The 13,673-nt window shown below is 56.6% G+C and overlaps 3 protein-coding genes and 1 non-coding gene across 4 annotated transcripts, besides 1 other annotated feature; 2 read left to right on the plus strand and 2 right to left on the minus strand.

The window, feature by feature from the left end:
• Positions 1-739: 739 nt before the first annotated feature.
• On the minus strand, positions 740-2,839 carry CYME_CMO215C (similar to RNA methyltransferase; the record flags this gene model as incomplete). The annotated part of the gene is made up of 1 exon (XM_005537546.1): positions 740-2,839. One exon carries the CDS (start codon positions 2,837-2,839, stop codon positions 740-742), a length of 2,100 nt encoding a protein of 699 aa, XP_005537603.1.
• On the plus strand, positions 842-3,065 carry CYME_CMO216T. The gene has a single exon (XR_002461505.1). It is a non-coding gene; the product is annotated as a hypothetical transcript (transcript).
• Positions 3,066-3,385: 320 nt separating this feature from the next.
• Positions 3,386-6,183: a sequence feature (repetitive element).
• A 2,152-nt stretch (positions 6,184-8,335) lies between these two features.
• Positions 8,336-9,697, plus strand: CYME_CMO218C (shaggy protein kinase; the record flags this gene model as incomplete). The annotated part of the gene is made up of 1 exon (XM_005537547.1): positions 8,336-9,697. The coding sequence occupies one exon, from the start codon at positions 8,336-8,338 to the stop codon at positions 9,695-9,697; it is 1,362 nt and encodes a 453-aa protein (XP_005537604.1).
• Positions 9,698-9,830: 133 nt separating this feature from the next.
• On the minus strand, positions 9,831-13,259 carry CYME_CMO219C (insulysin; the record flags this gene model as incomplete). Its single annotated transcript, XM_005537548.1, has 1 exon — positions 9,831-13,259. One exon carries the CDS (start codon positions 13,257-13,259, stop codon positions 9,831-9,833), a length of 3,429 nt encoding a protein of 1,142 aa, XP_005537605.1.
• Between the last annotated feature and the right edge of the window lie 414 nt (positions 13,260-13,673).

A 13,673-nucleotide genomic window follows, 5' to 3' on the forward strand; every position in this document is an offset into this window, starting at 1 on the left:
CAGGTGCCGTCTCAGAGCACAGCATCCGATCGATTGATGCACCTCAAGGCACAGGGCGCCTTTGTTGCAAGCATTGCCGCCAGTAGCGGCGGCGGCGGCGGCGGCGGCGCCTGACACGACTGCCGTGCCCTGTAGTGCCTCGCTATGTACGAATACAGCCCAGGCGCATGCCCTGTGTATGTGTGTGTGTGTACAGACCTCGGCGGAGAAGTTGCGGCGTGAAACGCTTCGGTGCACAACTGGGTCACGCTAGTGCAGAGCGAGCGTTTCTCGCATGCGAACACTGCACAGGCTGAATACAGGCGAACAGATGGGACGCTGGGGCCTGGTTACCCGCTGGGATTCCCTCTCGCGGCTGGCAAGTTGCCCCAGTCATGTCTGGCCACTCGCTTCTCATCGCGTAAAGCGCTTTTTCGCGAGACGGCGTCGTCTGCGCATGCCGGCTACGACGCCCTGCAGCATATCACGAGGGGATCAGCGGCAGCCCGCGTCGCCGCTGTACAGCGCATCCCAGGTCACATCAGCACCTGGAGCATTGTTTAAACGTACCGCGCTTCTCAAGCCAAGTGCGGTTTATCGCGTGCTTTCGAAGATAGGGAATGGCTCTGGAACGGAGAGCTGGTCGCTTTCCCAAATGGCGATGCAGAAACGCATATCCCTGCATCCTTGGTTCGATGCAACGCGTCCACAGAAAAACGTGCCGCAGAGGCGCGATCACCGCTACGTCATCTTTATCCATTTATATACTATATCGTCCAGATTCTTCCGTGCTGCCCGATGCCTTGTGTCTGCCGTTCGCATCCGCCTCGTGTGATAACGACAGCACCGCTACCGTCTCTATATGCGGTGTGTGCGGGAACTGGTCAACCAGCGCCACTTTCTCCAGGCGATACCAAGGTGCATCTCGCAAGAGTAGGTCTAGGTCACGCGTCTGGCTCGCTGGATTACAGGACACGTATACAAGGCGGCGCGGTCGTAGTGCCGGCGGTGCACCGGCGATCGCTTTGAGCTGCCGCGGGTGCACGCCGGCACGCGGCGGGTCCATTACCAGCAGGTCCACTGGATGTTGCCGCGCCAGCGGCAAGTGTCGAAAGATGACTTGCCACAAGTTCTCTTTCTCCAGGTCCGTCACTTGAAAAACCGTGTTTGTGCGTGCATTGAGTCTGGCGTTCGTGCGGGCGTCATCGACGGCACTCGCCACGAGCTCCAGTCCCAGAACTTGCTCGGCGAAAGGTGCCAAGCAAAGCGCAATGGTGCCAGTGCCGCAGAAGAGGTCCACAACGAGCGCACCGGTGTCTTGTCTGGCCTGCGGGCTCGACACGGCAAGCTCGGCAGAAGACTCTGCAGCGGGTGACACCTGACCGACGCTCGGCTGTTCCAGGAGGCCGCTGTTCTCCAGAACAACCGCCATGAGCCGTTCAGCTTGTGCTGGATTCGTCTGAAAGAAGGAATTCGCGGAAATCTGAAAGTTGATGCCCGTCTCGGACCAGGAGCTGGTTTGGATTCGAGAGCGCACGTGGCGAAGCGGACGCAGGCACTGTTCGATGGTATCCTGGGTACCTGCCAGGCGTCGTTGGCTCTCTCCGACCGCAACTCCGGAGCGATTGCTGGTAATGTTTTGCAGCACGCAAACAAGGCCACGATTGGTCTCACCGAAAGCTTTCCACAGCGCAGCCGCAACGTCCTCCAGTGCAGCCTGCTGGTGAGCGTCTGCCGGTGGGCTCGTGACTAGGTTGACCATCACCTGCGTCTGATTGTGTCGGTCTTGAGCTGTCCGAATGACCAGGTTGCGCAGGAAACCAACGTGTTCCACGAGGTCGTAGGGCGGCAAGAGCGTCTCGGCCAGCGGTCGACAATGACGCTCGACGAAGCGAAGGATTTCGTTCGCGACGTCGATCTGAAGTGCGCAGTCCTCAATGCAGAGCACCTTATCGTAGCGTCGCGGTACGTGCAGTCCCAGCGCAAACCCAGTGCGCATGTCCTCACCGCTTTCCGGAGCTGTGTCCGTCCCGGGTCGTTTCCTACCAGAACTAACCGTGTTTTCGTCTCGCGTGGACGTGTCCCGGCCCTGACGCAGCGTGACCTTTCCGCTATCGTCTGCTGTATTCGGTTTCGGACGCCATACACGAGTTCCAAAGGTGAAATCCATCTTGTTCCGATACGCGTAGAGTCCTGTAGGCACCGTTGCTCCTACGGCCGGTAAGAACTCTACCGATGCCTCAGATGCAAGTCCATCTGTCTCCAGACGGCGGAGCAAGGCCCGATACATGTCACGAACTTGCTCCTCCTTCTCGGACAACTGTTTTGTGTAGATCAAGTTCTGAAACTTGCAGCCTCCACAACCTTCGAGGAAGTGTCGACACAGTGGCGCAGTTGCGAACATCGAGGGTGGATCTAGGCGTTCCACCACTATCGCCTCCGCATGGTTACGTTTCCGACGAATGATGCGAGCACGCACTCGTTCTCCTGGAATGGCGTTGTGGACGAGCACCACGAATGACTCGTTCTCACTCAGTTGCAAACGACTGACGCCCATGCCAGTACCGTGCGCCAGTGACTCGACAGCGAGCTCCACCAGGAGGCCGCGCGAGGGCGACTTTTGTGACGAGGGCGCTCCAGGTCCATCGGTCGCTACCATGGTAGCGCTAGAGAGTCGCTCGCCCGCTGAAAAGTGTCGAGTTTGACGACTCCTGTGACACGGACGCTGCCAGACGCGTGCCCTGTAGATAATCGGTGAAAGCACTCGCGCAAAAGCAGGTTTTAGCGACACAGGTCTTTCGAAAAGTGAAACATACGTTCGTTCGACCAGGACAGCACCAGTGCGAATCTCTGTCCGCATCCACGAGCAGTGCGAAAGGGCAAGTACTCGGAGCCTGGAAACACAGCGTCAGTGCCAGTTCGAGACTGAGCGACCTGCGTCCGTCTTGGTAGAGGTTTTCAACTTGGCAGGCTCGCGAAGCCGACTTTTCGGTTAAGGGACGCACTGTTGCTGCTCTTTAATCCTAACGAGAGCTTGCCTCTTCAGCAGAGACTACCGCGTTCCAATAGCCCCGCAGTAAAGTTCGTGAAGAGAATAGAGTCTGGTTTTTCACGCGGCTCTGCGGGGGTAGCGTCTACCGCTGGTGTTTTAAGAAAAAGCGGTACGATGTGTGGTTTTGGAGCAAAAGAGCATCGCGCAGCGTAGATATGTCCTCGATGACAGAACGTCTCCATTGATCAGGGATCCCAGATTGCGGGATGGATTTCGGCAAGCGGGAAAGTGTTTATGAAACTGTACCCTACCTTCAAGTTCCATTACCCATACTTGCTTTCGGATATACAGGTCTTTTCATAGGTTCCATCCAGCGGCGAATGGCTGCCTTGAGCACTCGCCGTAGCGCCTGCACCGCTCAAGCAGATGCTGCATAGAGAGTCAGAGGGGCTCTGCAATACCACAGAGGGCGTCGGCTCGAGGCGTCATTCATTCAACCTCGACTCGAGATTCGTAATGAAACTGGGAGCCTGCAAGCGCTGCTGGCAGACCTACTGTCTGCGGCAGCGCGAAGCAACAGACTAGGAGTCCACTGCGACCAGGGCGACGCCCAGACGCAGTAAAGCGGCGTCTAGACCCAGAATGAACTGCGTTGCGGAAGAGTTGAACAGGTCTCACGAAAGCACCTGCCACTGGAGGAAGCATAAAGCGCGACCCGGGCAGACTCGTCCAGGTCGCGGGACCTTCCGCCTAGGGGGTAAGCTTTTGACGGCATCGGAAACTTTCCCCTCGTTTCACGTCTATCGTAAAGCGGGGAAGGAATCGTTATCTCGTTGCTATGTAGTGGTACGTTGCTGTTATTTTGTCTATACGGCGCTCGACAGGCGCACCTGGAATATCTGGCGGTCACGAGACAAGACGGATATCTCGCCGTTGAAGGGAAACCCGATCGTGATCATTTGCGTGTTGCTCTGACGTACAAGTTGTGTTTGCGTTACAGTCGTGCCAAAGTACAGTGTTTCATCTCGATGGTGTTTCGACCATCAAGCAACGATATTCCGGTAGTTTTCGCGCAGTTTGTATCAGAAGCGTTCAAAAAGCGTTCTTTTTCAAAAAAACAAAAAAGGAAAGTTTTGGAGAGGCAAGTCGACGATCCCAGAGGCCAAGTGTCACCGGATGCCGGAAAAAGCGGAGAGCACTGCCGAGCCCAGAAGCACTGGAGAGGAGTGCGACGCGGAAAGTGCATGAGAACGACTTGGTCGTTGGTGCAGACGCCGGAAACACGAAGATCAGGAACCATCGCCGTGCGCGAGTGTGCGGAAGATGGCGTGGACGGTAACCTACGTCCGAAAGACATGCGGCTTTTGAGCTTCTCGAGAGCGAGATGCTATCGAGAATCTGGAATCATGAATGCAAGGACAAAAATCGAGACGTGGAACGCAGGAATGAAGGATCACGTGGAAGCTTCGAGCGATGTGACGAGCCGAGGAGCAGACTTTCAAACTTTTCTGAAATGCATGGAAGTTCGCGTCGCTGACTGGGAGGCGCTGTGGAAAGCGTATCCAAAGCCCCGGTGGGCTCGTCTGCGTATGCGTCTATACTGTGGGAAGCAGCGCGCATTCGCCAATTTTTTCAATCCACTGAACGCCTTGAAGGAGGACGAGGGTCAGAGGCTCCTAGTAGCGTACGGAGCAGGGCGCTGGATGACCCAAAACAGGATATACGCCAGCTCCAACAACAAGAACGTACAAGGAGCGCGCACGGCGTTTTGTCACCATACCGATAGATGCGTTCCGAACATCGTACACACACCATGAGCTGGGCTGCACGCTTCAGAGGGTCGAGATAGAAAAGTGCCAGCGGGGCCCTGAGCATTTAAAAAAGTACGGAGCGCCGACGGAAGAGCAAATGGAAAGGAGGGCAAAAGTGCGAGAGCTACTCGCATTAGTATATACAACCAGTGATGGCAAGAAACGTATGGAATTCGTGAACCGAGACTTGAACGCCGCTATCAATATTCGGAGAAGTGCGGTGATGGGGAAAAGACCTCCAGAGTTGACAGGAGAGAATTTTGTGGGGCAGCGTCTCATGGTCGAATTGTACAGAATGAAAATGAAGCCAGTTGTAGGTGGCCAGTCGAGCGAGACAGTGAGGCTTCGGCGTTTCAGTTGGAGACGTTTTGTGTAGGGCGCGTTTGCCGCCACTGCTGTGCACCGCTGACGACTGCTTTCGACTTTTGAAAGGCGTTTGCTAGCGGTGTAAGCGTTGGCGCACCTCCGGAGGACTGACACTGGGCCCGGGCGGTCATCTGTGCAACAGTCGCATGTTCTCGGTATTCTTCGCTCATATCTGCTTCGCCCGCTCACCACTCGTGGACGCAGTCACTGGCACGCAGTACCGAGCCGAGCACTCGTGGCCGTAGCAGAGCGCCCTGCTGGCCCTGGAGGCGTGCAAAAGCGCACCGAACGCGTCGTACCGAGTGAGGCCGCTCGACAGGAGCGCACTGCCCGTCTGCGTCGCGCCGTAGACCTTCCACAAAATCGCATTTATCCCTTTCTAGAGCATAAGGTTGCTGGCGAGGCCAAACGCAAGGACCTCCTGGCCGTTCTGGAGCAGGACTCGAGTCGCTTCGAAGATGAACGAGCCATTCGTGACTGGGTTGAGTCACAGATTCAGGAAGCGATTCGGCAAGGGGCGTTCGAGCGGCTCCCGCGAGGGCCACTGCAGCTGCCGCAACCACCACTCGGTGTCGACCTTGTCACGTATACCATGCATGGTCTTTTACAGCGGCACGGACTGCGACCTGTCTGGATAGAATGTATGCATGAAGTAGACGCCGAAGTGAAACGTATTCGTCTGGCTCTGGAACGAGCGTATCGAGCTCGAGTTGCTACCGCCGAGGACACGTCACCTGCGAGCACAGCACAACGAGCTGAGCGCTGGGAGGCAGCAGCGCGGGAGCTCCAGGAACAGATGCATCAAGTGAACCGACGAAATGATGCTTTTAATCTCATGAAACCCGAGCGCCTGGACACTGTTTTCCGACTGCGCATGCGTTGGGAGCACGAATTCATGCGCGTCAAGCAACGAGTGGAAAGCGAGTACTCAGCTGAACCGCGTAGCAGTTTAGCTCCGGAGGCAACGGACCCGAAAGCTTGACGGTTTCATGGGATGTTTATGAACATACGGAGCGCCTTTACAATCGATAAAGGTCATAGCGGTCAAGTATCTAGTGGTCGTTGATACCGATGATATTTGCCATGGCGAGCATGATGATGAGAATGAGCATCTTCACGCGATGGATGTGCGATGCATCATACAGTAGATCATGCGTTCGTCTACGTTGATCCGATAACGCTCATGTCAAAATACAGTTCGATGGGATCGGGTAGACAAGTCAGGTGTACGTCCTTAAATTTCATCTCTTCCCATTGTAATAAACACCAGTCCGTGTCGGAGTTTTTTGCAACTGCTCACTTGTCGTCTCCCTCGTACCGCTGGCTTTCAATTAGCTGGTACCTCCTAGTCCTGCAGCTCGGTCGCCAACTCTTGAGAACTGTTTACCGCAGCGTTCAGGTCCGGTATTCTGCTGCTTACTCCTGTTGTGCACCAATTTCGTGCACAGACAAAGGTTGCGATCTAGGCCTCACCTGCCATGTTCATCGTTCCTGTGCACATTTTTGGTGCGCTCGTCACTGCTGTGACACTTAGTTGTGGTCAGGTGCTTCCGTGTGACCGCCGCTTACGCTTCTTTGCGCGTCACCCTGTGGCGTATAAACGCTTGCCTTATCGCTCAGTGCATGCCCTCTACGGATACGGAAGGCGTCCACAGATTCCCGCATCCGTTTCTGGAACTCGAGCCATTTCCTGCGATCCTGGGCTTGTCATCGTCAATGCTTTCGGCGAGTACACTGTCTGCTGCATGCGCTAGCGCACACTGTCCCAGGCAATACAGGGCTTATGGAACGCAATGTTGCCCGTGATGAGAAAAGTACCGGAAGTAAAATCCAAGCCGGAGAACAAGTAAGGAAAATTCGGTCCGCCTGTCCGCCGTTCGTGCAAGGCGACGATGCACGCTCCACTGGAAGCAAGCGCTGCGATGCCTAAACCACGAGTCGAGCAACCCTTTCCACGCAACTAGAAGAGATCGAAGCCTCTGTGAGCACATCTCACGGGGTGTATCATGCTGCCGTCGAATCCTGACTTGTCGATGGCCACACAGTCAGGATGATTTATCATTCGATCTGAACTGATTTTTCGACCTGAAAAGTTACGGGTACTTTCTGCATGAGCTTATAGAAAAGGCCGTTAACCAGTGGCGTCCAGTTTATGCCTTGTCAATCAAGCCGCGCAAATAGCTACGCCCGCGAATTGCCCTGAAACAAAAAATTCGAAAACCTGAATCACGCGTGATTTCAGCATGCTTCTCGCAAGGAAACAGGATGATTCGAGCCGTGTCCATATGCATCGGATTCTGATATCCATCATTTCACGAATCCTTGTTCGAAGGTTTCCAACATCCTTTTGTTTTCCATAACGCTACAAACTCCAGCTGCAAATCACGAAAGCAACCCCTCGAAAATTCAACAGAAAACCGGTTTGCGCATTCCTGAACTCGTTATGGATGAACCTCGATGTCGAGACTGTACATCTAGCAACCATTTCAAACAAAAATAGTTATTCATAGACAGCGCATGTATCTCGGTAAACATCGATCACAGGGATCCGCGGCGCGCGCGCTCGCTCGCGCATCTGGCACAATCGATCCAAACCTGCACGCACGCGATGCCAGGAGCGATACTGCCCCGCGATTCGACGCAGCGGCGATGCGCGGATTCCCAAGCAATATATCTGGCAGGGGCGCGGAGCGTTGCCGGTTGAACGCCGCCTCGGTCGGTGTGCTGCGTGGCGAAAGGCGGCAGCATGCAGCGCAGCGCCGCCTGCGCAGCACGGGACACGTGTACGAACGCCTCCGCTGCGCATCCGTTTTTTCGCGTAGTGCCTGCTCTGGACGCTTGCTGTGACGCGTCATAGACCCTGGGGCTTGCTCTCTCTGTCTCTCTCTGTGTGTGCGCGCGCTTGGGTGTGCCCTTGTGCTGTACAACTGTCGCCGTTACGTAGGTGAGTTGTCAGACCGTTGGCACGCGTTTGTGCGCGCGCGAGTCAACTGGTGTCCGCACAACGTTTCGGGTGAGACGCGTAGAGGCTGCTGAGCGGACGCGTGTGTATCTGCAAACCTGCCCTGCGTGGCGCCTAGACTCGCGGGAGACACGCGTCTGGAACGGTGATCGACGTGGTGGAAGGAACGCGTGGTGCTGGTGCGTGAAGCTTGCGTGTTTTTCACGAGCTGCACCTGCGTGCGGAATGCCGGCTGACTGCAGCGACCGGCCTTCAGCGGCAAGCGACGCGACAAACGGTTTGGAGCACAGGCACGATAGCCTCGTTTCCGAACCTGTAGTTCAGGACTCTGATCTCGCTGGAGGAAGCAGTGGAAGCTGTCCCGTCCCGACGGCACCGGTGAGCTCGTTGCAGTCGGAGTGCACCTCGGCGACCAAAAGCAGTGTGGGAGCACCGGCGAGCGATCCGCACCATGCCCGGGAGCTGGCGCTTGCAGACCTTGCGGAAAACGGCCCCAACAACTTCGCACCTAACTCCAATGCAATCCACCAGACCATATCTTATTCAGCGGATCGTCTGATAGGCAACGGTTCCTTTGGCGTCGTTTTCCAGGCGACAGTGGTCGAGACCGGCGAGATCGTGGCCATCAAGAAAGTCATCCAGGACAAGCGGTACAAGAATCGGGAACTGCAGATTATGCGGATGCTCTCCCATCCAAATATCGTAGAATTGAAACATTGCTTTTTCTCCTCCGGAGAAAAGACAGGGGAAGTGTGCCTCAACCTTGTGCTCGAGTACATACCCGAGACGGTCTACCGCATTTCAAGGCACTACTCGAAACTACGCCAACCGATGCCGCTTTTGTACGTGCGTCTCTACGCATACCAACTACTTCGCGCCTTGGCCTATATCCACGACTTGAACATCGCACATCGCGACGTGAAACCGCAGAATCTCCTCGTCGAGCCGCGCACGCAAGTGCTCAAGTTATGCGATTTTGGGTCCGCCAAGGTTCTAGTACCCGGAGAAAAATCCCTCTCCTACATAGTTTCACGCTTTTACCGGGCAATCGAGTTACTGATTGGTTCAGAAGACTATACGCCAGCGATTGACCTCTGGAGCGCAGGCTGCGTCATTGGGGAACTCCTGCTCGGGCGTCCGCTTTTCTGCGGTGAGTCGGGCCTCAGCCAGCTGATCGAAATCATCAAAGTTCTGGGCGCACCAACCGAGGAAGATCTCGTCGCGATGCGGAGCAAGCACAGTGACTTCAAAATTCCCCGGGTGCAGCCATTGACGCTTCGGCGTGTCTTCAAAGCACGCACGGACGCCGATGCTGTCGATCTGGTTAGCCAGTTGCTCGTCTACAATCCGCAGAAGCGGATTCGGGCGATGCAGGCGCTTGCGCATCCCTTTTTTGACCCACTGCGCCAACTGGAAGCAGCCCTGCCGAACGGTCGTCCGTTACCGCCCCTGTTCAACTTCTCCCAACGAGAATGGGAAATCGCTGGAATCGACCTTGCTCATCGTATCCTTCCACGCGAGCACTTTGAAGCGGCGCTACGCATGTACGGGGTGTCTCGCCAGCGGGCGTCGGGCGCCTCCGCGTGAACGGCGCCACTGGCTGGGTACCCAGACGCCGCGAAAACAACCGTATGCATGTTCGACGGCTGGACAGGGCATCGCGCTAGGTTGCCTTCGGATCCTCTGTAAAGTCTCTAACCATCGCTGCGACGCGCAATGATCATGGATTCTCTCCATGAGGTTCCAGGGATGTTGGAGGCGACTCGTACTCGCGCTCCGAGGGGTATCTGCTGGCATGCTGTTGCCACTTTCGAACAGAAGCAGCAGTTGCCAGCAGCAGCGTCCGCGTTCGTTCTTCGAGGCCCTGCTGGGTTTCTTTCGTAGCCAGGTACGCGGCAACTTGGTCGACCTGCAGCGCGCCGCCTTCCACTGGCATCCAACAGAACGGAACCGCGTAGACGCGCAGGCTACCTCCGTGGCGATGTCCGCAGACCTCGTTTTCCCAAAACGTACGCAGCAACGCGTGGAACTTGACCAGCGAAAGCGTACCTGTTGCGTTCACGTCTGTTGCCGCCTCATCGGTGTCTTGCTTCAAGAGCGCGCGTAGGTAGCGAGCCTCCTGTTCTCCTCGTTGGTACTGGTAGGTACCGTGCTCTATCTCGGCCCAGAAGCGCGCACCCCGTTCGGGGAGGTTTCGATCCGGCTCCTCTCGTTTCTCTGCCATCGCCTCCAGGTACGGCCGCAGGTCATCGACGCGCAGGCGCTGCAGCTGGTTCTGGTAAAAGTCGTGGAGAAAGCACTCGAGCCGTTCGGCAACATGCCACGGCGGATGCCGCTCCGTCGACTGTACCAGGAAGAAGAGTCCCTGCGCTCCGCACCGGCGATACACAAAGTTGGATACCACATAGCCCAGCTGTTGGACAGTGCGTAGCTCGTGGAACAGCGGCTTCTGGAGCAGGTTCGAGAGCACCTCTACCAAGAGATCCCGTTCCAGGGAGCGCACGCCCGTCTGCACATAGTATCCGAGGCTCGCATTCGACTCCGTTGCGTTTGGCAGTGGAATGAAGAGCCCCAGGGGCGAGAGCTCCGCAGGGATGCGCAACTGGTGGCACTCGAGTCGCCGGAGAAACTGACGAAGGTCGCCGACCTCTGGACGCAAACACGGCTGGACAATCGCCATGCAGCGATCAAAAAGCAGTCTTGCTTCGTCTTCGGTCACATTGCCATGGAGAAGCGCTTCGACGACGAGGTTGCGCATGGAGCACCCAGGCGCCCCGGATGCACCACCGAACAGTGTCGTTCGGAATGCGTCGACGCTTTCCAGAGAGAAACGTTCGGTCCCAGCTGATGACGCTTCCCGCAACAACGAGAGATAGTCCCAGGTCGCGTGCCAGTGCGGTAGCTGCAGCAGCACGCGTGTGTTGTACATTACCTGCTGATACGGTTTCTGCAAGGCAGCATCCTCGTAAGAGCGTCGCAGACGATCCAGATGCGCGTCCAGGAGCCGCTGACGAATCTCCGTCGACTGCTTGACATCCTCGCCTGAGCAGGTTGCTGCAGCGGTGCGGAAAACATGCTCGGTGAAGCGGATGAAGGTATCGGCGAAGCCGCTGAGACCAAGGAAAACACCCGTTGCTGTGGGCGTGAGTGTATACGACATGCCCGCGAGTTCGGCATCGTACGCACTCGCTGTGAGCGCATCTTCAATGAGAGCTATCGCTAGTTTCGTGAAAATGGCCTGCTCAGGGCTCGCGTACGCCATATCTGTGTAGAGTTGAAAGAAGGCCTGAATTCGTGGCTGCCGAAAACTCGTATCCAGGCTGTGGTGGAGCACCCGACCTTGGGCCTCATCCAAGAGAAGGCAGCGAGGCAACGGCTGCTGACCGTTTGCGTCGGCCGCAGCGGTTCCCGCAGCCGGTGCTACCTTCAAGCTGAAAGAACGCGGCATGAACGGGTTCGGAAGCGGTACGTGGAGCGCACGCGCAGCGGGTGTCTCTGAGTACCAAGCGGCTGCTGGCATGGTGCCCGTCAGGTAACGCGTCTGGTACCAAGGCTCCAGGCCGTGCACTAGCTGCGTGGATTCCAGCCCATAAGCCTCAGGCTGCTGATACATTTCAGTGGTCACCAGAAAAACGATCGCCTGTTCAGGGCACATGTGCTCAGAGAGAAGCTCCCGCAGCGCACAGGCGGATGGACGATCCCAGTAGAGAAACGGCCCCGCCAGCACGTCCTCTGGATCAAAGACGCGGAGTGAGGAACTCAGCTCCACAACAGCCTGGAATGGTGAGGACTCTCGCTCCTGGTATCGAAAGTGGATCTCGCCAAGTAACTGCAGTTCCTCGTAGATGTAGGAAGGCAAGTCGGCGTCGAGGATATCTCCGGGCCCCAGCAGAGTACGCAGTAGGCGCAAGTAGGCACCTACTAGACTCAGCGTTTGTTGCCAGTGAACAAGGCCCCGCTCGGTAAGTGCGATATCGATGTCAAAAAACGCGATGCCCGTTAATTCCCAAGAGACGCCCGCACTGAGGGCAGTGGCGAACCCGTGCTCCTTTAGCGCGGCGAGCAGCGAGCCATTCGACTCATGTCCCAGGAGGTGTGCAAGACAGTGTGCCGGCTTTGTGCGATACAGCGGCCGTTGCGGCGGTATCGTGAAGACGATGCGCATCTCCCGGAGCGCCTTCACCGGTTCCACGACATAAAGTTTGCCTTGGGGTTGGTGGTCCTCTCGAAAGAGTGGCTGATGCGCATAGGACGCGGCTGGCGCCTTCTGGAGGGCACGCGGCACCTCTCCGAATAGCGACCAAACAGCGGACTGCATTTCCGCCATCGTCTGGTGCGCGGTAAAACTGACGCATAAACACATGAGGTCAGCGCCATAGTACTGACGATGAAATTCGCAAAGTGCTTCCCGAACGCTTTCCTGGCTTTCAACGACCGCAGCTGGTAGGCAGGTTGGTGCTTGGTGCGGTTCTGCTGCGGCTTCTGCTGCTGCTGCTGCTGCTGCTGATGCGGACCCCAGAAGCGTCTCGCGGTTGCCCGTTCCAAAGTTGTGAAAGGGATGCACGGGGTCCGTGAGCGATTTGAGTAGTTGGAAAAGGCGATGGGTATCACTCTGAATATTCATGCGATACTCGGCATCGACAGCATCTACTTCACGCCCGACCGCGGCTTTGTGGAAGCGAGGGTGTAGGAAGCACTGTGCAAAGCGATCGAGTGTCTCCAGCAGCTGCTCGGGTCCGATTTCGAAGGCGTAGTTCGTCTCCTCTAATGAAGTGAAGGCATTTGCGTGCCCACCGTGACGAGCGATGTGCTCATGATAGGCTCCTTCGTCAGGGTATTTGTCCGAGCCCAGAAAACACATGTGTTCACAGAAATGTGCCAGGCCAGGATACGAGGGCGGGTCCTGCATGTGACCAACGCCTACCGACATGGAGGCGGCAGCGCGGTTGGCCTTGGGATCTTGGATGAGAAGCACCTGCAAGTTGTTCGAGGCGAGTCGGAAATAGCAGTAGCTGCGTTCATCGATATCGGGTTTGCGGGGCCACTTGAACACAGTGACACCTTCAGGAGGCTCCGTGGCGGTACGGCAGGGCTCGATGGAGCGCTGCGGTGCCGGCTGAACGGCGGGGTTTGAGGTAGGATCACTCATGGCTATGACAGCAAACAGAGCCAGGCGAGTCCTTCAATGTTAGAGAAGTTTTCCGCGAATCCGATCAGGGCCTGGTGGGTCCTTCTACCGTAGTGTCGTGACCGCCGACTGCAAACAAAGCCAGGCGAGTCTTCGAGACTTTGCGTAGTCTTCCGCGTTGTCGACAAAAGCCAGACAGCTCTCGCAATCTTACGGTCCTCTTCCGCGCCCTCAAACGGAGTCAGGCGGATCTTTACGTCGCAGTGTAGTTACCTGCGACGATGAATAGAGCCAGGCGAATACCCTTTTTTCTGACGTTTTCACTCACGAGCAGGCACCGGGCCGACGCGCAATGGTGCAGTGTGCTTCTCACTCTATGCTCACGAGCACGCGAAGGCAACTCATGAAGCGGCAGTTTGTTTTCGAAGTGTGTTC

The sequence above is a fragment of the Cyanidioschyzon merolae genome, chromosome 15, assembly GCF_000091205.1.
Source record: "Cyanidioschyzon merolae strain 10D DNA, chromosome 15, complete genome".
NCBI classification, from domain to species: domain Eukaryota; phylum Rhodophyta; class Bangiophyceae; order Cyanidiales; family Cyanidiaceae; genus Cyanidioschyzon; species Cyanidioschyzon merolae.